Raw genomic sequence first — 24,845 nt, forward strand, 5'->3', positions numbered from 1 at the left:
GTGTCTACTCACAGCTTGCCACCCCTTTCTTTCACCCATTCACTATCTCACTAATACTATATTCTTCCCCCCATCCAGCATGTGGGAAAGCAGCAGCAGTGGTGAGGAGATGAGGGCCCCTCACCTCCTCACCGTTGCTGCTGCTTTCCCATATACGGCTGATCTGATGGCACAAGTCCTCCCCACTTCCATCATCTGCCCCCTTCTCGATTCCCCACTTCCATCATCTGCCCCTTCTCTCTCTCTCTTCTCCCCACTTCCATCACCTGCCCCCTTCTCCAATCCCCACTTTGTGGGAGCTGGAGCACTATGTCATGTCTTGTCTGCAGAAAAAACTACGCAAGCCATATATTCTGAAGAAGCCAGTGGGGAAAATGAAGGAAGAGCTGGCACTGGAGAAGAGAAGAGAGCAGGAGAAGTTGCTGCAGGATGTCAGCGATCACCAAAGAAAGCTCATGAGAAGACTGAGACAGCTCAGCAAGTAACAGTGTCCTGGCTCCAGTAGCAGTTCCTCCTCGGACACCATCATCAGCTCTGACACCAGTGACTCTTATTCGGGTTAAAGCAGGACTTGCAACGGAGGTTATCAGTGTGGGGTGGCAACTGACCGTTCTGTTGCAAGCGATGCTGCTGCTTCGCCAAAGCTGCCCTCTGATACGAACCGGCCAGGGGGAAATGAAGCTGCGTCAGAGGGGAAGCTTTGGGATGAGCACCGCTTGCAATAGAACGGTTGCCGCCGATGCCGGGGTTTGCGTTGCCGATCTTTCCCGTGGGGTGGCCACGTTGCAGATCTTTCACGGGGGCCCATTGCCGTTTGATAAAACAAAAGCAAAGCTGAGTCGTCTTGTTACTTCTTTCTTCAGCGGGCCCCCCTCGCACGTTTGGGCCCTAGCCACATGCCTCCTAGGCCTATCCATTAATCCGGCCCTGCATTAAATAGGTGAATAATACACTGAAATAAAATTAGAGCCTTTACCACTCTTTTAAGACCTGATCAGTAGGCAAGATTCATAGCAATAACTTGATAAGGACTTTCTGTATAAAACAGTGTTGTTTGTGTAGATATGGCTTCTTCTAGAGCGTCTGCGTATGTCAAGTTAGGATAAACTGATTGTATTATAAGTATGGCAAATTGTAACCAGTTCGACTATGTAGTATGTAGGTTAACCTGTAACCAGTTCTGAGCTCATTGGGGAGAGCGGAATATAAAATGAATTAAATAAATAAATATGTGTGATTATATTTATGTGTAAAACCCTTGTATATGCATACGTTCATCCAACCTAGGCACAGGCGTTATGAAGCTGAAGCAATGTCTGAAGTATATCATCAAAAAACATATAGGCACACCAAATAATCCAGATTTGTACATGCTAATGAACAATGCAAATGTTGTATCTACTTTTTGTTGCATATCATATTTTTGGGACCATAAGACACACTTTTTCCACTCCAAAAAAGGGGTGGAAAAGGGTGTGTGTCTTATGGACCGAATACACCGCGCGCAGTCAATCACAGAGCGGTGCAGGACCAGGCAGGAAGTGCAAATGTCACGCTCCTGCATTGTGCGTCGCTCTGCAGAGAAAGGCAGCCGTCCAGCAGGAGATCGCGCTGGACCACCGCTACTTAAAAAAGGTACCGGGGGTAGGGGAGGGGCCTTCAGGCTGCTTCGGGCTGCAGACTTCTTAGCATCAGACCATCAGATGCACCTGTCTGCAGAGGAGGAAAACCAAAAAGAAAAAAAATTCTGAACCAAATTTTTTTTTTCTTGGTTTTTCCTCCGCTACAGGTGGGTGCGTCTTATGATCTGAAAAATATGGTAATTTTCAAATGAAATGTATGTGTATGGTATCCCTTTGAAAATTGATGTAACTTATGTGCATACTTATTACACAGGAGCCTGCTGAGAATTCTCCTCATAATGGAGTGTAAATCCACCAAGCAGAAACAATCTAATTCTGTCTAACACCATTACTAAGCTCTTTTGTCATAATTCCAGCAGTGCAGCGTTACTCCTTGTCTAAAGTTCATATCATCATTACTGAAGTTAATATTCATATGTCCAACAAAGCTGCTCATGTAAATTATAGAAGCTCAGTCCCTGTCCTTGCCCTGTTCCAGCAAGCTCGGTCCCCGTCCTCGCATCGTCCCCGCAAACCTTCTAATCTCATTTGCACAAGCCTTGAATAGTTATGTTTTATAGTGAACTTATTTTATTAAAGTATAAAAAGAAACAATATTCTATACAATTGTCATTTTATAAACACAAATAATACAGAGCAAGGATCAACAAAACCGTTCTCGCCATCCCAAATATCCCCTCCACTATCAAGAAAACTGAATAAGCCAAATTACTACAGAATGCTACACAGAAAAATCATGCTAACAGAATACCGCAGTCACACATAACAGGGAATAGTGTTAGAAGAGTGCAACTAGGGCAACTACCCCCTGGTCAGAGAGCCCTAAGCCAACTGGAAGCTAAAGCATAGCCTGGGTTTTGCAGTCCCCAGTTATGTCTAACACCACCTCTAGCAGGATACATATTTCAAATCTGATATATTCTAATCACAAAATAGAAAATAACCTTATCTTTGCCATTAACATTTGGGAGGGACCACGATCCCACCAATAGACTGTATCTCCTTCAGTTTCATGCAGTTTAGGCCACCTACAGTATGACATCCCCAAGTAATTGCTCTGTTTGCACCCCTCTAACATAGTTCTGACTCCATTAGGGACAGGATGATGTTACAACCACTACTAAAGCAGGAAAATTAAACCTCCACTTAATTAAAAATAAATATATATTTTTTTTTAAAAAAAATTCTTTATTAATTTTCAAATCGCATACAAAAGTGCATAGAATATATGATCAATTAATACAATAATCAGCACTTACATCCAAACAAATGATAATATAAAGTACATTTTCCCCCCTCCCTCCTTGGATGTGCATGAAAATCAATTAAGAATCAAAGGCTTATTTGATCAATCAGTTTTTACAAATTCCGTTAATGGACCCCAAGTCTCTTTAAATTTATTATAATGTCCCAGTTGTTCCGAATTCATTCTCTCGTATCTATAAAATTGACACAGGGTTTCCCACCAAAAGTTGAAATTCAGTCTGTCCCAGTTTTTCCAATTTTTTGTTATCAACTGCATAGCAATCCCTGTCATTATAAGAAGTCTGTTCTTGCTTGCAGTAACTGGACTCTTAGATTTTAATAAAGTCCCAAATAACACTATCTCCCTGTTTTATGAAGCTGCGCGGCAATGGCCCCAAAGCCCTTTAAATCTCTATGGGCTTTGGGGCCGTTACCGCAGCCGCTCATAAAACAGGCCCTATATCATAGGACAATGGAATCGAAGCTTCCAATATCATGTTGATTTTGCCCCAAATAGACTTCTAAAAATTGAGTATCAACGGACAATAGAATAGCAAGTGATACAGTGTCCCTATGTCAAGATGACAGTGCAAGCATCTATTAGATTTTGAACTGTCTAACTTTTGCAAACAAACTGGGATCCAAAAAATTCTATACAACAGAAAAAAACATGTTTGTCTCAAAGATGCTGACGCTGTACATCTCATTCTTCAAGTCCAAATCCATGGCCACTGAGTAGCAGAAATATGCTGCTTTGTTTCAATGCTCCAAATGTCTTTTATACTTGTTTTAGGTTTTTTATTCAAATATTCCGATATTAATTTATACCACTTGGCAGCCTGGTGCCCTTGCCAATCTGTTTGGAAACATAGGGCTGGCAAGCTATACTGATTTTTTAATTTGTGCCATTCAGGGAACCCTTTCTGAATGGCCTTTTTCAACTGCAACCATTTAAATCCTTGAGACTTTGATATGCCAAATGATTGTTGCAATTGTAATAAATTTATCATTTTCCCATTAGAAATTACATCTTCCAAAGTACGTATGACTGCCTGCAACCAATGTTTCTAGAGGTTTATAGACTTGCTGATTTGTATATTGGAATTTAACCATAGCGATTGACACGTAGATTGCTGTATTGGAGTAGGTGTTAAATTATTAATAAATTTTAATGTATTCCAGGTGGAAAGAAGAATACTATTGCCTTTATATATTCTGGGCAGCTTGATACTCAAAATGTGGTTAAGATGTAATGGGGACATGAGATGACTCTCTAATATCAGCCAATCCGGTAGATTATCCATGAGTTCAGGAAGGATCCAATACATTCCCTGATGCAAAATGAAGGCTTGATGATACCTATAAAAATTTGGAAAATTTACCCCCCCATTGTGATTTTTTTTTTAAGATACTAAAGCTATTCCAGCAGTTTTACCCAGCCAAATAAATTTTGTAAGAATCCTATTTAATTTTTTATAAAAGGAACTTTGAAAATAAACTGGTAACATACTTATTTGGTAGCAAACTACAGGTGAAATCATCATTTTGATGGTTTGGACTCTCCCCCACCAAGAAAGATGTAATAGAATCCAATGCTCACACATTTCTTTAACTTTCAACAATATTGATTTTTCATTTACAATCATTGTGTCTTCCAATGTTCTTTGAATCAAAATACCCAAATATTTTATACCCTCTTCCTTCCAAAGGAATGGGAATGGATCAAATAAAAGCTTTTAGACAGTGTACATTCAAAGGAAGAACCTCTGATTTACTCCAATTTATCTTGTAACCAGAGAATTTACCAAATTGATCAATCAATTCCAGTAAATGAGAGACGGTTGATTCAGGATTCTTCAAATGAAGCAAAATATCGTCTGCGTAATCCGAAACTTTATAATCCTGACCTGCATATGCAAATCCCTTTATCTCCTTTGCCTGCTGAACAGCAAACAACAAGGGTTCCAAAAAAATATCAAAAAGCAAAAGGAGATAAGGGACATCCTTGTCTAACTCCCCTCCTCAGACAAAAACGCTCTGAAAATGTATTATTAATATATAATCTTGCAGAAAGGGAACTGTACAAGGTTTGAATCATTTGAATAAAACCAGAACCTTTTCCAAACCAATCCATTGCTTGGTACATAAATGTTCATTCTACACAATCGAAGGCCTTCTCTGCATCCAGAGAAACAGAGAAGGCCGGATCATCCATTGTTTTTGCTAAATTTAGCATATGAAGTTCTAATCTAGTATTGTGTGCAGAATGTCTTTGAGCAACAAAACCCGTTTGGTGCATACCAATCATATAAGGGAGAGCCTTGGCTAGTCTTAGAGCCAATAATTTAGCCAAAATTTTCCCATCCACACTGATTAAAGAAATAGGCCTGTAGTTTGAAACCAACATGGGATCTCTGTTTGACTTTTGCAAAACAATTATTAACGCTTCTGCCATAGTACCTGATATACAACCCTTAGTCAGTTGTAATTGATATAGATTTAAAAGATGAGATTTAAAAGATGAGATAATTTTGAAAAGATTTGAAAAACTCCACTGTGAATCCATCACTACCTGGGGCGGATCCAGCCCTGAGAGACTTTAATGCTGCCTGGAGCTCTGTAGATGTTATAGGCGCTTCATGTTTTTCCTTTATATGCTCAGGAACTTTCGGCCCATTAATTGAATTTTAAAATTCTCTATCGTCTTTTTCTTTATCTGAATAAAGCTCAGAAGAATATAAAGCCTTAAAATAGTCCAAAAATTGTTTTAAAACATCACCAATGTGGGTATAAATTTTTCCTTTTTCATCTTTGATGGCCGCAATCTTTACTTTTCTTTTTTTAACCTTTAAGATAATTAGCCAATAATCTTCCCGCTTTATTCGAGTTTCCATAATACAGAGCCTGCTGAGAAAACAAATCTTTCCTAGCCAATTCTGAGGGAATCTCATTATATTTAGCTTTCAACAGGGCATTCAAAGTATCTTGTTCCCATTTCGAGGCCAATTGTGACTCTAAAGTCAAAATAGTTTGTTCCAAATTAGAAAATTCTAATTTTAGCATTTTCCTAATATGCGCCGAATATGAAATTATTTGCCCTCTCATTGTAGCTTTGAAAGCATCCCAAATAGTTTCCAAAGAGATTTCTTCTGAGGTGTTGAATTGAAAATATTCATTATTTTTTATTTGAATTTCCTCAAGAAAGTTTGAATCTGCAAGCATTGCATTATTAAACCTCCAAACAGGTCTATTAGAATCTTCTTCAGTAAACTGAAATTCTATCCAAATTCCAGTATGATCCGACAAAAGAATCTGATCTATGCTGGTCTTTGTAACCTGTTGAATTAAATGATCTGAAATAAAAAAATAATAAATTATTGAAAATGATTTATGAACTTGGGAGTAAAACAAAATTCACGAGCATTCAAATGAAAAATCCGCCATATATCTTTCAATCCACATGAATGTATAAGATTATCTAGACCTAATGATTTTAATTGTTTGCTGGGTTATTTATCCACTAATGGATCCATGACAACATTGAAGTCTCCAGCCACAATTAAATTCGTCGTAGCCAGTGACAGAATTATTTGTTGGAGTTTTTTTTAAAGAACTCTGCCTGATTTGAATTAGGTAATGCAAATATTATGAAATAAGTCACTCTATAAAGTCAAATGAAGTGACCTAAATTTAATGAATATCAGATCCTAATCGAACTCTGCTCAGAGACATGAAGGCAGATACCACTGCCTCACCATCCAATCATTGCAGTGTTCAATGCAGTTTAAAACTGATACTGGTGGTAGTTAATTGAACTTATACAAGCCATGCAGGCTATAAGTTATACATCTTATATTGATAACTTTAAGATGTACTGAAATTTATGAGACTTAGCTTAAAATTCACTGGTTCCGACGTGACATGTTTTGGTACTGCTTCAGGGAACCAACAGTAAACTTCAACTTAGTTTCAAACAAAGGGTGTAGTCTTTGAAAAGAACTTAGGTCACTTCATTTGACTTTATAGGGTGACTATTTCATAATATTTGCATTACCTATTTTTGGTCACTCAACAGCTAAGAGTCGTTGAGTTTTCTTGCCCTTTCTTGTCTTTTGATTTGAATTAGGAGCATAAATTTTAAGAAGCGTCAGGGCATCATTTCCTGAAGTCATATTAACATGGAGCCATCTACCCATGGGATCTGCCCTAAGGTTACCAAATGTAGCAAAACACTTCCTGTTAATCAGGATAGCCACACCTGCCTTTTTTCCTATTGCTAGTGCAAAAAAACAGTGTTTTACTCACCCCCTTCCAACTTGGCCGCCTCAGTTGATGATAAATGCATCTCTTGTATGAAATAAATATCTGCCTGCTGTTGTTTCAAAAAATTAAGTACTGTACCTTTTTTCTCTTGATGGAATGATTAAGTCCATTAACGTTTAATGAATATAATTTTAACTGCATTTTGATTGATTAATATGTAATAATAAATAATCCCTTAATTTCCCTTTGATCAAATATATAATAATTCCACACACATCCAGGACCCAAATCTCAAGCCCCGACTCCCCAACCCTAGCCTACCCCCAAACCACCCCCTAATCAAATGCATAGAAAACTTGGTTACCATAGGGAGACCCATAATCCACCCTCACCCTAATACTCTATTATTACATTACCAATTATAGGTCATACTACCCATAATATAGGACCTGGTATGAGCTTATGAATGATATAAATTAAAGAAAGAATATATTAGTTGGCAACCCCCACAATTTCATCAACATAGAATATGAAGAATCTTAAATAGAACAATCTCAACTCAATGTACGTTGTAGAAAGTTAAAGCAGGGGTTCATTCACTCAAAACATCACAAAAACAGGACAGATGACAAAATCATAAATAAACGGAGAAAAATAAACCTCAATTGTGGGTCGCCAGGACTACACAAGTACCTAAGCTCACCACCTCATCACGGGTTTATAAAAAAAACTCCGTACAGTTATAAATAACTTTCATGCTTCAGCATCACTTTAGAAGAATAGTTTTCAGAAAATTCTCAAAGGATTTGAAATATACCGTCCTGTAATTTTCTATAAGTAAGTAAGACAGCCCCAAACTAACTAAATGTATGGCAATCAGCTCCAGCTGTAGATCAATTCTAAACAACGTCTAGTAGCGTGGCTAAACACTTATGCATCTTAGCGTGTATAAGAGAGTCAAACACTCATCTGAAGAAACAACTTCGTCCCGATAGATAAGATCTTCTATTTCGCCTGCAAGCAGGCTACTTCAGGGGATTCGTTAACAAAGTAGTCTCCACGCTATCAGCTGTATGACGGGCGGCCAGGCTCTCTCAAAATGGTCCTCGGACCGAGATACGCGCCCGACTCGTTTAAAAACTGAATCGAGTCGGGCGTCATGACATCATCGCAAAAACGCGAAGGGTCATAGGTCAATCCTCACTGCTTCACATATAATACTCAATCCAAACAAATTAACCTTGCATTCATAAGAAAGGTTGCCATTCATATTCAGAATTTAAACCTAGTGGCTCAATGGTATGGAGGCGGTTTATCCATTGTTGTTCCTTTTGCCATAAAAGCTTTCTCATGTCTCCTCGTCTCATTGAAGGGATCACTTTCTCCACCACCCAACATCTAAGGCTTTCAAACTTATGTTTTAACTTTAAACAGTGAGCCACTATTGGAGCTGTCAATTTACATGTGTTTAAGCAACTTTTATGCTCAGTTATTCTTATGGTTAAATTACGTGATGTTTGGCCCACATAGAATAATTCGCATGGGCATTGTATTATGTAGATCACGTTAGCTGTTTGACAGGTGGAGGTATGTTTAAGAATGTAATTTTTCCCATCAGTAGGATTTATAAAATTTGAGATAGTGGACATGATTTTACAATTTATACAGTGTTCACATGGGCTATGTCCAAGAGTAGATTCTAATCTCTCTTCTGTAAATTTTTCTTTAGATGTATGGCACAGCCATCTAAAGAAAAATTTACAGAAGAGAGATTAGAATCTACTCTTGGACATAGCCCATGTGAACACTGTATAAATTGTAAAATCATGTCCACTATCTCAAATTTTATAAATCCTACTGATGGGAAAAATTACATTCTTAAACATACCTCCACCTGTCAAACAGCTAACGTGATCTACATAATACAATGCCCATGCGAATTATTCTATGTGGGCCAAACATCACGTAATTTAACCATAAGAATAACTGAGCATAAAAGTTGCTTAAACACATGTAAATTGACAGCTCCAATAGTGGCTCACTGTTTAAAGTTAAAACATAAGTTTGAAAGCCTTAGATGTTGGGTGGTGGAGAAAGTGATCCCTTCAATGAGACGAGGAGACATGAGAAAGCTTTTATGGCAAAAGGAACAACAATGGATAAACCGCCTCCATACCATTGAGCCACTAGGTTTAAATTCTGAATATGAATGGCAACCTTTCTTATGAATGCAAGGTTAATTTGTTTGGATTGAGTATTATATGTGAAGCAGTGAGGATTGACCTATGACCCTTCGCGTTTTTGCGATGATGTCATGACGCCCGACTCGATTCAGTTTTTAAACGAGTCGGGCGCGTATCTCGGTCCGAGGACCATTTTGAGAGAGCCTGGCCGCCCGTCATACAGCTGATAGCGTGGAGACTACTTTGTTAACGAATCCCCTGAAGTAGCCTGCTTGCAGGCGAAATAGAAGATCTTATCTATCGGGACGAAGTTGTTTCTTCAGATGAGTGTTTGACTCTCTTATACACGCTAAGATGCATAAGTGTTTAGCCACGCTACTAGACGTTGTTTAGAATTGATCTACAGCTGGAGCTGATTGCCATACATTTAGTTAGTTTGGGGCTGTCTCACTTACTTATAGAAAATTACAGGACGGTATATTTCAAATCCTTTGAGAATTTTCTGAAAACTATTCTTCTAAAGTGATGCTGAAGCATGAAAGTTATTTATAACTGTACGGAGTTTTTTTTTATAAACCCGTGATGAGGTGGTGAGCTTAGGTACTTGTGTAGTCCTGGCGACCCACAATTGAGGTTTATTTTTCTCCGTTTATTTATGATTTTGTCATCTGTCCTGTTTTTGTGATGTTTTGAGTGAATGAACCCCTGCTTTAACTTTCTACAACGTACATTGAGTTGAGATTGTTCTGTACAGAATACGATTGTACCTTCATTATATTAGTGAATCTTAAATAGAATCAGATTAATTCCCACTATACCCATAAAGTCATTTATAAAATTATAAATTAAATACAAAACAGAAAATGTTAATAAAATTAATAAAAACATTTTGAAAGTTAAAAATAATTTAGAATTGATTAAGCCAAACTATTAAATACCTACACCTTGTCACTTGCCAAACATATCCTAACATACATCAACCTAGAATTGAAGGATAAACATATAAAATTCATAAGTAAGTTATCAATTGTAATAATAATTATTAGTTGACATTAAACCCATAAATTGTATAATTTTATAGTGATCCAGTACATTTAAACAAATCGTAATCATAAATAACCATAAGAATTGATGAATTACAGGAAAATACTATTATGTAAAATTAATCTATAGTGTTAAAAACAGATTCATTTTCCAAACCAATAACAAGATATATCCTAAGTATCAATAATTTAAGCGAATTCATTATGGAATTCTCCATTAAATTAAAAAGATAACATAAAATCCTAAATTAATTGATAATAAGTAAATCATTACATTCTATATATTATGATCAATTAGCTTAATCAAAACCCATATAGCACCATAGAAAAAAAAATATTTTAGCACCAAATAAATAGCCAATAGAAATCATAATAAATCAAAATAAAATAAAATCCAGAATGAAAAGTAGAATTCATGCATATAAATTTAACCACATCATTTCAGTAAACATTCTTAGACACACTAAACAACACCAAATACTTTGCAGTATCACCATTCATGTAAATGCAAGTAATATATTGGAATCCTTAAGACCTTCAGAGGATAGTGCATTTGTACAACTTGAATAAGTGGGATCCACTTTATTAGACCAAGCCATTAGTCCACCTGTGATGTCCTTTGCTAAAAGTACACCTAATTCTTTGCCAGATAAATCCTGTAAAATTTTTACACCTTTCTGGGAGTCATTTCCTAGCTTGCAGATAACATATACTGGGAAGGACATTTCTTCATCTGTTTTCAACTTTCCTTCAAGTACTTTTCTTTTCAAATGGTTTAGGCAGTCAAGATTTTTTCTCTAATTTATCCAAAGGAATATAGCCTGAATCAGGTAAGTGGCAGATATCTACTTCTGTAATCCGCTTAGAACTGCAAGGTACAGGCGGAATAGAAGTCATTAATGTAATGTAATGTAATGTAAATGAGGAACTTTCTCATCCAATATTTTTTTGTATTCCTGTGTTGATATTCTTTCTTCTTTGGAGAGTATGGGGCTCATAATCAAAAGAGAAAAACGTCCAAAAACCGGCCTAAGTTGGCACTTGGATGAACATTTCTCAAAAACGTCCAAGCGCCGAAAATAAAAACGGGTTTTGGACGTATTTCTAAACGACCTAGGCCTTCATAGTGCCGCTCAACGTCCAAAGCTAAAAGGGGTGTTTTGGGAGTGCGGGAGTTGGACAGGACGTGGGCTAGCTTAGACTTAGTCGTACTGCATGTATAACCGAAAGTTATACAGCCCAGGATCGACGGAACTTGCACGTTGTGACTTAGACCATGTAAAACATGGTCTAAGTCACAAAAACCCACCTAAACTCACCAGATAAGTACTGCAAACACATAACACAGACCCCCACACACTATCCCAGTGATCACCAACCCCCCCACCCCCATAGAAATTTTATTCACAACTTTAAATTTCAGCCTCCAGACCATCATCACCTGGCCGCCTGGCATAGGAAAGCCTAGTTGTCCAGCCCAGAGGCAGCTTAAGTCATCTTGGGGGTGGGTTAGGGACCCATAGAGAGGAGGACTCATGCCCATAAGCCCCTGTAATCACTGCATTAATACTTAAACATGTGCACTGCCCTATACACCCCCAAAACCCTTTTTGACTGGCATATAATGGCTCCTGCAGCCATAAGGGGTATTGGGGTGGTAGATAAGTGGGTCTAGGGGATTGTGGAGGTGGTTTGGGGGCTCACCGTCACCTATAAGGGAGCTGTAGGGAGGAGAAGCCCTGGCACCCTTTTTGTGAAGTTCACAGCAGTGCCCTGTAAGGTACCCCACTATTTAGGTGGCATGTCTGGGTGTGCAGTCCATCACTTTGTAGCCCCCTCCCATGTCCAACAGGGCTTGTTCTAGGCGTTTTGGACTTGGACGGAAAGTTGGACGGAAATGTGGTATAAAGATGGATGATTTAGTGGCTTGGATGATCAGATCGGCAGGACGTATAAATAGATGATTTTCGAAAATAAAAAAAAAGTTGGACGTATCTTTTGAAAATGTGTCTTAGGCTCTTTTTAACTTTGGACGACTTGCGAGATGGACGTAAATGGACTTAGACGTCCCTTTTGATTATGCCCCTCTATATGTATAGTTCTGAACTTATCTGATGCCGATGAACCACAGAATGCCTCATAATTCTGGAGGACTCCGATTGTGGGATTTGCTCCGCAGACTGCACAGTTTTGGTTTTTAACCCATAACCGGATGTTGCGAAATCGTCCTTCGAGTGTATCAAACATGAGCATAAACTGGCCAAAAGATGTGCCTATTCCCAATGACATCTCCAGCACTTCCAAAGCCTGAAGGCATCCCATAATTTCAGGTACTACACCAAGCACGCCACTATCAGCACAGTTAGTCACAGTTTCTGCTGGAGGTGGCACCGGAAAAAGGCATTGGTAGCATGGACTCCCCCGATAGTTATATATAATAAGTGTTTCGTCGGTGTTGGAAATCTATCAGTTCTCTCCTCTGCCAGACCGCACAGGATCTTGAGGGGGAGGGCACCAAGAGAGAAAACTGCCACCTTGCCAGTGCTGGGGTGGCACTTCCCTCCCCGGCCGGACTGAAGAAGAGCCCTGATGGGAGAGGGCTATTGGATTTTTTTTCCCCGATTCTTGAATTTCTGTCAGTTGTGGCAGCAATGCACTCCCCTCCCCCGTCAGGCTAAGCAGATCCCAAAAAACAAGAGTCATCTTGAGTTCTTCCTGCCTTTTGCAATGATACAGCAACATTTCTTTCTGTTTTTCATTACTGATCGCAGGCTCTCATGCAGGGGCTTCCAGATCTTGCTGTGCTGCAATATTATGTGAGAACTCCATTCCAGCTGTTGTCAGACTGAACAGTCACTGTCTTCCGGGAACCTTGTCATCAAGTAAATCGTGCACGTCAGATTAATGGGCGGGCCTAACCTGTTGCTCAATAATTCTTTTCTTCAGATGCGTCTCCATAGCAACTTTTACAATGGACAAAGTTTGGAGCAGGAATTCAATAGAACATGAGACATCAGAGGTTTTCTCTCAAAAACCACCTGGAATGAGAATCTAAGTGAAACGTAAGTTTAACTGCCACCTAGGAAAATAACCCCAACCGACAAATCATCTATTTCCCCCTTTTATAAGTCCATCCACAACAACAGTAATCTATATTGTAACCCCACTATGGTCCGAGGGGGACATCACAGCTCTCCAACAGGTTACTTAGATGTATTACACCAGCGTGTGACCCTGGATGGAGTCACCCTGCAAGACTGGAGTGATACAAGGCAGGAACCAAAATCAAAGTTACAAAGACGAGGTTTATAGGAACAGAGTTCAGCTTTACTGATCCAAACATAAAGGTAAGCAGTTCATAAATAAAGATGCAAATGTTAGTAGGCAAACCATCAGCAAAGCACAAATGCAAAAAGCAGGAAAAATAAAGCAGCACAAAATAAAGCCAAAATGACAGCTGAGTTTTCAGCTCTCCTCAGAGCCAGCACAAGCCTACTCCCAAGCAGCTTGTTCAATTTACCAAAATACAGTTCAGTGCACTTGTTCCAGCAATTCACAGTGCTTAAAAACAAATAAAGCCTCTGGCAGATTTATACCACTGCCAGGCAAGGAGAGTGTCATAGGTTTTGCAAATTAAAGCCTCAGGAATGGCTTTCAAAACTCCCACCCAAGGCGACAACAAAACCTCTCCCCAAAATGACACTCCTAGCTTTACAGAAAAACAAAATAGTCCAAAACAGGCAAACAGTCACTTGCAAACCAAAACTCACTGTTTGCAGCTAGAAATCAGGTCTACCTGCATGGCCTCAGGAAAGTTAGTATCACACTCAGGAAAACTCTCTTGGCATTCCATGGGCAGTTCAGCATCCAACAAAGACAGCTCCTTAGCTGGTCCTGCCTCCTCCACTTCCATCGGGGTAGGCTTAGTGCACCTGCTTGACCCAGGGAGTTCCTCAGGGAGACAAGGCCTAAACCCTCTCCCTAGCCGGCCTGCTTGTCTGTACTCCACTGCTGGCTTAAATACTCTAGGGACACGCCCTGTCCTGGCTGAGTCAGCAGTGTTCAATGAGGCCCTTGGGCTCCCCCGGTGGTGACTGGGTTACAGCTCACCCACCTCACTATCAGAAAGCTCAAGCTCCCTCTGGTGGTCAATAGGGAAATGATCAGAATTAGGAATGGAATGCAACTTGCCAATTCCTTTCCTGATTTTCTTTTGGGCCTGGCCCTGCGCTCTAACTGGGACCTTGGCGGGGATAACGCCTGGATGGTCACAATATCCAAAGTGTATTGTGATAGGATCCCCAGGATATGCCTCCAATCTTAAAATGTATCCGATGTAATAAACAGCCAAAATGAACAGAATCCACTTGCAATTAGACACACAAAAAAAGAAAAAAAAGAAAAAATTAAAATGATTACAGATGAATATCCAGTTAAATCATTTGATTCTCCAGACGAATATCCAGTTAAAATCATTTGATTCTCCAGACGACTGATGAAGTCTAGAAGGTCTTTTGGATCCTCAAAATTAGTGGTTTTATTATGAGTTACCAGCATTATAGTCGGGTACATTAACCCATATTTGACACCTATTTGTCTGAGCTGTGGCCGGAGAAGCAGGAATTGTTTCCTCTGGAAAGCAGTATGTTAAGCGAAGTCTGGGAGAATCAAAATTTTATGTTCTTGCCATTTTAAATTTTTTTGTTTGTCTTGCAGCAGATATAATTTCCATAGAGTGCTGGTATCTCAACAGTTTAAATATTAGCGGTTGAGGATCTCTTTGCTGGTTAGAAATATATCTAGGGACATGGTGAGCCCTCTCCACTTCCAGTGGAAAAGAAAATTTAAGAGAAAATATTTTAGGTATCATTTCCTCAATGAAATTAATGGGATTTGAACCCTCAATTTCTTTTGCTGTGATTGTTTGCCTACTCCAGGTCTTTAACCACACTTGAGACCCGTTGTTCCAGCTGGTCAGTTCTGGTATAGCATACAGATAATTTCTGAGAAAGATTTAAAACCTCCATTTAAATTGATGAAAGTTTTTCTGTATTGCCCTGTATCAATACCTGGATTTTCTTCAACTCTGTCATAATTGGATCATTCAAATCCTCGGATTCTTGTGGCAGTGGTACTTTAGATGGAATAGAAGGATCTGTTTTTGAACGTTTTGCCACCCCTGAAGGCAAAGGCAGTTTCCAATTTAGATTGTTTTTTTTAGAAGCCATCAAAAGCTACCAATATCCACAATTTTAACAGAAAAAAAAATAAAAAATAAAGTAGTATTCTAATGCTGAGAAAGAGCAGGGAGGGAAGAGCAACAGATTACACATCCATCTCCTAGGTTGCTAAGTTCCAGAATCCAATATATAGATAGATTTAAGAAAACAAATAAGGAAACAAATCATTATTAAATAGCTTTATAACACTTCAATATGTGGACAGTAATATTTCTTTTTTTTGAACAGAAATAGCCCTGATCTAGGAAGTAAAATCAAAATAAAATGCAGGTTTACCTAGCATGCTGCCAGCTATTAGGATGTCAAAGAGCGTGTCGGCATAGCGACGGTAATCTAGTCTTGAGCCTGTTGTGTCCAGAAACTTAGCTATTGCCTCCAGATCATTACCGGCGTCATTGAGTCCTTGGATAATTGTATCCCTGAAGACTGTGGGCTCGAATTTCTCTTTTTCATCTGGAAGAAAACAACGTAAGTTATCCAATAGCACTTATAAATCACTGAATGCAGTTGCTAATAAGAGCCTCTATGCAATAAAAGAACAATCCAGAACTCTACAAAGTCCACAGACTATGGGTAATGCACTACGTGCAAGGGAAATGCTGTCAACTTAGCATTTTAGGTTTCCCAAGAAATACAGAATATACCAGTAAATCAACTTGTCAACACTAGTGCAAATGGTTATAATAGTTTAACAAAAGCAGGACAAGATAAGGAAGCAATTATACTACTGTCAAAATGAAATATCTACATATAAAATGACTGGGTCTTGGGCACCATTTTATTTATTTAGCTTTGTTGGCTAATTTTCAAACAGAACTTGGCATTAAATGTCCATCTTGGATACAAGCCTTTTGTGCATGATGTTTTTTCATTCATATTTTGAGTCATCCATTAACAGGGGTGTCAAAGTCCCTCCTCGAGGGCCGTAATCCAGTCGGGTTTTCAGGATTTCCCCAATGAATATGCATTGAAAGCAGTGCATGCACATAGATCTCATGCATATTCATTGGGGAAATCCTGAAAACCCGACTGGATTCCAGCCCTCGAGGACCGACTTTGACACCTGTGATTTAGAAGATAGTTTTCAAAGCAATTTATAGATTTTACCCATATTAATGAGTTGTTTTTTAAAAAAAGTCTTCCTTCAATGTAACTCTCCTGCTGCCAAATTTGAAGAATTCAGAGCATGGGAGGGGGATGTAGGGGTGACTGAATGACCCTGGAGGGAACGGGAAATGAAAGTAACCTCTAGTTTTGGAAGCATAAAGGAGGGGGGTAACTTGGCTTTGGAAGAAGGTAGATAGGAATAGACATGGCATGGAGGACTGACATGGGCTTGTTCTCAGGAGTAGAAGCGTAGCTACGAGCGGGCCTGGACGGGTCCTGCCCACTCAGTCTCTCCCACAGCAGTATAGCAAGCATGTGGGGGAAAACAGCAGCTCAGGTCATAGAAGAGCTTGCCACAGTGGCTCAGGCACTGCATCTGGGCCAGGCTACAGAAGCAGTCCATTCGCAGCAGTGCTGTGCCTCCATGCTGCCCAGTGCTCTGCCTTCAGTAAAGGGTGACTCAGCCTGCTGCAGTCCCAGGTCTGGAGGTGCGGAGCAGGCAAGGCTCAATAGCACACTTGGTGGGGGGTGGAAAGGGAGGGAAAGAAAGAGAGAAAGAGAAAGAAAGAGAGAGAGAAAAAAAGAGAGAAAGAGAGAGAACGAGAGAGAGAGAGAAAAAGAGAGAGAGACAGACAGACACCCACTTTGGACTCAGGCCCACCCAAAATTCACTGTCTGGATATGCTACTGCTCAGGAGTTGATGGCAATTTCCTTTGGGTTGATTAGTTCAGGGAAATAGTAATACTTTTTTCAAGTTTGGAGAGTGTATGTAAAGATTATGCTTACTCTACTGTCACCTTTTCAATGTGTATATATCCTGCATATAATTATTTTTATATATTGAACTTTAAAGACCAAAAGTTACACATGTTAAAATCAATGGTTACTGGACACTGACTTGCAGCTGCCAGTTCACTGGGAATAAGTCTTTACTCCTTTTGTGTACCTGACACATTCTAGGACAGATAAAAGAACATTTATGCTAATCAAAACAGTTCTCCTAATTTTATTTATTTACAAAATTTAGATGTGTTGTTGTACACAATACAGTAGCAAGGCAGTTAACAAACCGTAAACATAAAATAAAACACACTTGTATACCACATAACCGTTACGTTTTATGTGATTCACAAAAGAATTAGTGAAAACAGTAAGTGGAGGCATCAATTATCCCCAAAATCTAGGGAACAAATATGTTTTAAAAGTCATCTAAATTGATGATAGGTGTTTGAAGACATAATTAAATGATTCTGATCCTTGCCCCAGGATGCCGCCTGATAGGAGAAAAGGTGTTGATGATACCTTTTAAATTTACAGCCCTTGACTGATGGAAAGGAAAATAAAGCATGTGAATGTCTATGATGCTTTGACCTAACAAATGTAAATGAATCAACAAGATAGTTTGGAGTTAAGAAAAACATGCCTTCAAAAATTAGGAAAAGAATGCTTATTTAAAGAACAAAGATTTTAGAAGTTTCTTGAAAATAGGGAAGGAGCATTCTGTTCATAATTCTAAGGCAAGTGTATTCCACAATTTTGGTGCAGCATATGAAAATGGTGTTCTCCCAGTAGAGGTGGTGGGGACAAAGACTGTGTCTGATTTCAAGAAAGCGTGGGACAGTCACATGGGATCTCTTACGGAGAGGAGGAGATAGTTGATGCTGCGGATGGGCTATTAAATCTTTATCTGCCATCATGTTTCTATGTTTCTAATGACATCTAAGCACATAACAAAGGTAGGAAGAAGATGCAATAAAGCTCCTCACTCCACTTGGTCAGACTATTTAAAGTGTCTGGGGGTGTCCTATTCTCTCCTCCTGACCCTGGGTCTTCAGCAACTGTAGTCCCTAAGTTCAGTGGGCAGCACAATTTTTCCAACCACTGCTATTGGCAAGATTTAAGCAATTTTGAGTTCTCTGGGGCCAATATTCAGACTGTAAGAGACAGCCAGCTTTTGCTTGTGGACAGCAACAAAACTGGAAATTCGATTCTGGCACCATATCTGGTGACTGGCATTGAATTTCAGGGTAATTTTTGGACGGCCAAGCCGATATTTATCAGCTAGCCGGCTAAGTCCTAGCAGCCAAAGATAGACCTACTTTTTAAGAAAGTCTATCTGGCTGCTGACAAGCCGATGAATACTGGCAGTGACCGTCTATGTTATGCAACATAGCTAGTCACTGGTCAATTCGACAAACAAGATATTCAGTAGGAGATACCTGGCCATCTCTCTATATAAGTCAGGGTCCTCCAAAGGAGAAATCTCAGGGAAAAATTCCTCCTCCATCTTCCTTGGGCCAGCAGTTAGCTGAGTCCAGGCAGTTCCAAATTTTGGTAAAACAACTAGGTAGGAAAGTCACAGCAAGATTGCCACCTTCAATTGAGCTTGCCATATGGGGAGTTTGAGGGATCCTAAGCTGTAGGATACTGTCTTTGGTCTTCATGCATGGTCTGCTCATAGTTAATTTGCAGTACGATATTTTACATAGAAACAAAGGCAGATAAAGGCCAAATGGCCCATCCAGTCTTTCCATCCACAGCATACATTATCTCCTCCTCTCCCTATGAGATTGCACATGCCTGTTCCACGCTCTTAAACTCAGACAGTCTTGTCTCTACCACCTCTACCGGGAGACTATTTCACGCATCTACCACCCTTTCTGTAAAAAAGTATTTCTTTAGATTAAACTTCCTTAGATTTTAACTGGAACAACTTGTCAAGGAAAATACAAGAGGAAATGCAATTCTGGACTTAATTCTGAATGGACTACGAGGACCGGCACAAGGTATAGAAGTAGAAGGAACACTGGGAAACATTGATCACAATATGATCCACTTCAACCTAGACACAGGAACAAAAAAAAAAAATCAATCCAGAATGACTGCCACGACACTGAACTTCCGAAAATGGAACTACAAAGGGATGAGAGTCATGGTGAGGAAGAAGATTAGGAAGAGGATAAGCACTGTAAATTCACTAAAGCAAGCATGGTCCCTTTTTAAGGACACAGTCACCGAGGCGCAAAATCTATAGACAGGGTTCAAAGAGGAAAAAGAACAAGGAACCAGCATGGTTCACTGTAGCAGTGAAGGAAGTGATCAGGGACAAGATGACTTTGTTTAAGGAATGGAAAAGGACAAAAACGGACGAAAACTGAAAAAAGCACAAACAACATCAAAGCAAGTGCAATAAGGCAGTAAGAAGGGCCAAAAAAGACTATGAGGAAAAAATAGCCAAGGAGGCAAAAAATTTAAAGCCATTCTTTCAATATATTAAGGGGAAACGATCCACGAAGGAAGCAGTGGGGCCATTAGATGACCATGGAATAAAGGGAGTACTAAAGGAGAACAAAGCCATCGCTGACTAACTGAACACATTTTTTGCACCTGTACTTACCTTAGATGATATATCCAATATACCAGAAGTCAACAGGCTATACACAGGAAATGAAGACGGGAAACTGACAGGGTTAACGGTCAGTCTAAAAGAGGTATGCAGATTGATAGGCTTAAAAATGATAAATCCCTGGGATCGGACGGCATCCACCTGAGGGTAATCAAGGAACTGAAAGGGGTTATAGCTGAACTGCTTCAACTAATAGCCAATCTGTTGATCAAATTAGGAAAGATCCCGGAAGACTAGAAAGTGGTGAATGTTACGCCGATTAGAGAATGACACGGCGCGTAACTCGCCAAAACGCTGACCAAAAAAATGGTCACCGCAAGTTCGGGGACAAGGCCATTCACCACCCCGTGGAGTGGTGAATGGTAGCACGAGGCAGTGAACAATCTTGAACGCACGGTGACCGAGCGTTCCAACCAGCAGCCCACTCTCATCCGCCGTCCGTCCATTTATCTCCCTCCCTCCTTTTCCCTTACCTTTTCTTCTTAAAATGGCAATTTCTATAAGGCTACGAGCTGTATTACAGCTGGAGCCTTGAAGTTGCATTGCGTTGCCTGCTGGTAAAAGTCTCCTCTGATGCAACTTCCTGTTTCCGGTTGCATCGGAGGAGACTTCTAGCAGGCAACCCGATGCAACTTCAAGGCTCCAGCTGTAATACAGATAGACAAGGGTGACCCGGTCGACATCGTATATCTAGATTTTCAGAAGGCGTTTGACAAGGTCACGCATGAAAGTCTACCTCGAAAAATTGCGAGCCATGGAATCGAGAGTGATATACTCATGTGGATTAAAAACTGGTTGGCAGATAGGAAACAAGTCAATGAAACTGTCTGTGCAATGTGCGGCAGCGGCGAAGAAGGCAAACAGAATGCTAGGAATGATTAAGAAGGGGATCACAAACAGATCTGAGGTTATCATGCCACTGTACCGGGCCATAGTACACCCCCACCTGGAATACTGCATCCAACACTGGTCGCCGTACATCAAAAAGGACATAGTACTACTCGAAAGAGTCCAGAGAAAAGCTACAAAAATGGTTAAGGGACTGGAGGAGCTGCCGTACAATGAGAGGCTAGAGAAACTGGGCCTCTTCTCCCTTGAAAAGAGGAGATGGAGGGGACATGAAGAGAACGAAAAGGCACTAAGGGGATAGATTCCGTACAAACGTAAGGAAGTTCTTCTTCACCTAGAGAGTGGTAGAAATCTGGAACGCTCTTCCAGAGGCTGTTATAGGGGAAAACACCCTTCAGGGATTCAAGAAAACGTTAGATAAATTCCTGCTGGACCAGAACAAACGCAGGTAAGGCTAGCCTCAAATAGGGCACTGGTCTTGGACCTAAGGGCCGCCGCATGAGCGGACCCCTGGGCACAATGGACCCAGCAGCGACAAATCTTATGTTGGTACAGGTTCCTGTTCACTTCATTGAAAGGGAAAGAGTAGAACTAATTCTGTAAAGGCAACTGTATCCTTGGGTATTCTGCTCTCACAGGGCCACAGCATATATAAATGTTTCTCAGCTTGGCATCAACTCTCACCGGGCTCTCGCCTGATCCTTGGATCCATAATTACCAGTAGACTCTAGCAGGGACACAAGGCTGGCCTGCAGCTGGTCAAGACAAAACCACAAACTCTTCAAGGTTTCAAGTTGAGCATAGTGGTTGCAGTTTCTCAGCTTCAAAGTGGAGACAATTACAATAGGCATTGCTGCTTCTCTCTCTCTCTCTCTCCCCTCCCCCATTCTGGCTCTGGTCCAGCCTTTTATACTTCCTGGACCATGCCCTCCTGGCTACACCCCTCCCATGTCACTTTCCACCTTGGCTGGAACTAAGGGTTTTAAGATGGCTATGACATTGTGAATGAGTGTTCTTAAGGGGAAGGGGCTCCGTTGAAGATCAGGTTTATACAAAACAAATATCTATAAATGAGTGGGATCTACAAATACATCTATCTATCATTTCCATAGATGACTAGACACTGACAAAGAAATCTAAGAAAAAAGGTAGTTCCTACCACACAACTCTTGATGCCACCTGCAGGGATTGCTTTTTATGAAGATGTTAACTAACCACATCAGGAACTATATTAATCAATTGACTACTGTGACCGGGTAAGGCCCAGACTGGATCAGGCCGGTGCACTGACCTGGATCACCCAAACCTCGGCCGAGTGGTAAGGTGAGGTATGGAGGGTAGCGTGGTATGCAAATAAAAATAAATGCTATGGCAAAACTGTTCAGTGTGAATTTTATTTACCACTTTATATCACAGTGCAACTTTTCTTGAGGCGGTAACCCAAATACCTCAATATTTGTCAGTATGCAAAAAACAAAACACAAAGAAAAACACTTTTTGGTTTCTAAACAGCTTGTTGGCTCACAGTGCTTATTCTGTTTATGGCTCAAAACAAAATGACAGTCTGTAAAATTTTGCCTCAGAAGTAGCTTCCCAGGGTAAAACTATAATTCACACCCCTAACCCTTATTAGGTCTGGGCTTTACAGATCCCCTGCCCAATCAATCCCAACTATTTGATAGCACAAAAGCAAACTTTCAGAGGGCAACTTCTTCAAAACTATGCTCTGCCAGAATCAAATCAAAAATAGCCTTTCAGTTTCAATACAAAAACTAGGCAACCTGCCTGCATTGGTTGGCCAGGCTGCAAACAGTCCTACTATGGCTATTCCAAACTGTAGCCTTGACTTAACTTTTCTTCCCACTAACCTTGTGAGGCATCACCACTTCCTCAGAAACAGTACTTTTACTTTCACAGGTTTCCTTATGTGTCCATGTCCTCAACAACTCTTAATTCATCAGGTTCCAAACAGTTTTTCTGGCATTTCTACTTCATTATAGCTAGCTTTAGAAGAATTATTGGAAGCCTCACTCCAGAGATCTCCCTACCTGATTTTCCTATGAAGTACTCGTTTCTGGTCTTTTAATTTTTAGATGCAAAGGTCTGAGGGTTTGTGGCTGCCTACATTGCCTGGAAGACACACCCTTTTCACATACTCTGGGCTGATTATCCCTAGGTCCAGCTGAGATCCTAGAGCTCTCTGCTCCTGAGCTCTGCCAGTTTCCATGCTGATTAGCCCTGCTTACACCTGGGCTAACTGCCCTGAGTTTATCTTTTACCTGCCTAGTGCCTGCTGGGACTTGTGGTTTCATTACCCTATCTGTTCTTAGGCTAGTATTAGGTAAGGATAAGCGGGTCATTGCAGTGCTGCCCTTCTTTTGGGGTTTGTTTAATAAGGGTGTTTCTTTTCCCTGCCTGGTTCTAGGGGCAGATTTAGGAGCAACCTCAGATGACACTTGCTCAATATCCCTTGTTTTAGCTTTAGATTCAGGGCACTGCAGGGTTTCTTCACCTTTCACAGGGCTCTCCTTGTGACATCGCATAAATAGAGTTACCAGATTTCCTCTTAAAAAAAAAAAAAAAAAAAGAGAGGACACTTTGCCCTGCTCTGCCCCCAGCCACACCACATTCTGTCCTGTCACAAACACTCCTCAGAGTGGAGCTTCTCAGCTGTGACAAAACTTATGCTCTGGCATGTCCCCTCTGACCAGGAGTATCTTCAGGACTTTTGGTTGGCCCTAGGAAACTGCCTAGGCCTGGGAGAACACAAGGTAAGTACTGGCTTCAAGTCACTACACCTCAGAAAGAATAATGGATTTTATTCTGACCTTGGTGGTCCAAAAAGGTGCAAAACAAAGGCAAATATCTTCAGCATTTCATAAATTCAGCTTCAAAACAAAATAAAGGCACTAAAGAAAACCAAATACAGTTGGTCTTGCTTGAGTTCTTGCACTCTGGTTCAGCAATGAATTTATACCGATATTCAAAAACCAAAACCAAACTTCCCCTCAGCAGTATTTGTCTCAGAGGTATGAAAGATAGCTTTCCAGCAAACATATAAAGTCCAGATAATTATTATAGCAGCAAGTTATGTACTTAGTTTAGGCAGCAAGCCACAGCACAGCTTTGCTCAGAGATTACTTTCACTGCAGCTACCTTTTGGAAGGCAGCACAGCTGTAGGAAATCAGGTGATTATACTACCAGGAAAACGGTAGCCACAGTAAGGTTTCAAAACAAAAACCCATTCATTCAGTTCCCAAGTTCTTTAGCTCCCAACTTTACTTTAGGAAAGACAGTTATCAGCATTCAGGTAAGTGTACTTCTCACATCACAAATAATGATTATCTCAAAGACAGGCAGTAAATTCACCTTACTCTTGACCCCTTATATTGTACCAGCTCCCCTGCTTACATCTATTAATTGTTTCTATTTTGCTGATTGTTCCAATTCACCGATTGTATTTGCTGATTGTACCCATTCCTGACTGGACACAGTCGAGCCTTGGGGGCTGAACAGCAAAATCGAATGGGGATCGATGATGTAACTCTAGTTGGGACCAATGAGCTGTAGGGGGCGGATACATAGTGATTAGAGAGGGATGATTTAAATTTCAAACAAAGGACGCCGCCGCCATCTTTTCTCACAAGTTAATAGGAGTCGGATGACAGCGGCAGCCTTGGTGAGCATACCATTTAACATTATCTTTAACTTTGAAGTAGAATTGAGGTAGGAGAAGGGCAGGACACAATTGTATGTGACAGTTTCTGCTCTATATTTTACAGGGAGACTCTTGATAAAACACTCGGTTGTGTGAAACATGTCGGGTCTGACTCCCCTGGTTTTGGCTGAGATAAGTACTATCTA

General features: G+C 40.2%; 2 protein-coding genes across 4 annotated transcripts in view; both read right to left on the reverse strand.

The window, feature by feature from the left end:
• Positions 1-24,845, reverse strand: part of BZW2 (basic leucine zipper and W2 domains 2) — a 201,782-nt gene that overhangs the window by 85,228 nt on the left and 91,709 nt on the right. For 2 of the 3 annotated variants that reach the window (XM_033930967.1, XM_033930966.1), the window contains exon 3: positions 15,894-16,070. In XM_033930967.1, the coding sequence (XP_033786858.1) occupies positions 15,894-16,070 (177 nt within the window). Of the gene's footprint in view, positions 1-15,893; positions 16,071-23,028; positions 23,154-24,845 lie in introns of those variants that run through there. The other variant, XM_033930968.1, reaches the window with a different exon arrangement.
• On the reverse strand, positions 10,875-14,290 carry LOC117355844 (adenylyltransferase and sulfurtransferase MOCS3-like). Its single transcript, XM_033934909.1, is given in 5 exon segments — positions 10,875-11,163; positions 11,165-11,252; positions 11,294-11,370; positions 12,461-12,840; positions 14,174-14,290. Coding segments are annotated over 5 exon segments (951 nt in total).

Source organism: Geotrypetes seraphini, chromosome 2 (genome assembly GCF_902459505.1).
Source record: "Geotrypetes seraphini chromosome 2, aGeoSer1.1, whole genome shotgun sequence".
In the NCBI taxonomy this organism is placed as follows: Eukaryota; Metazoa; Chordata; class Amphibia; order Gymnophiona; family Dermophiidae; genus Geotrypetes; species Geotrypetes seraphini.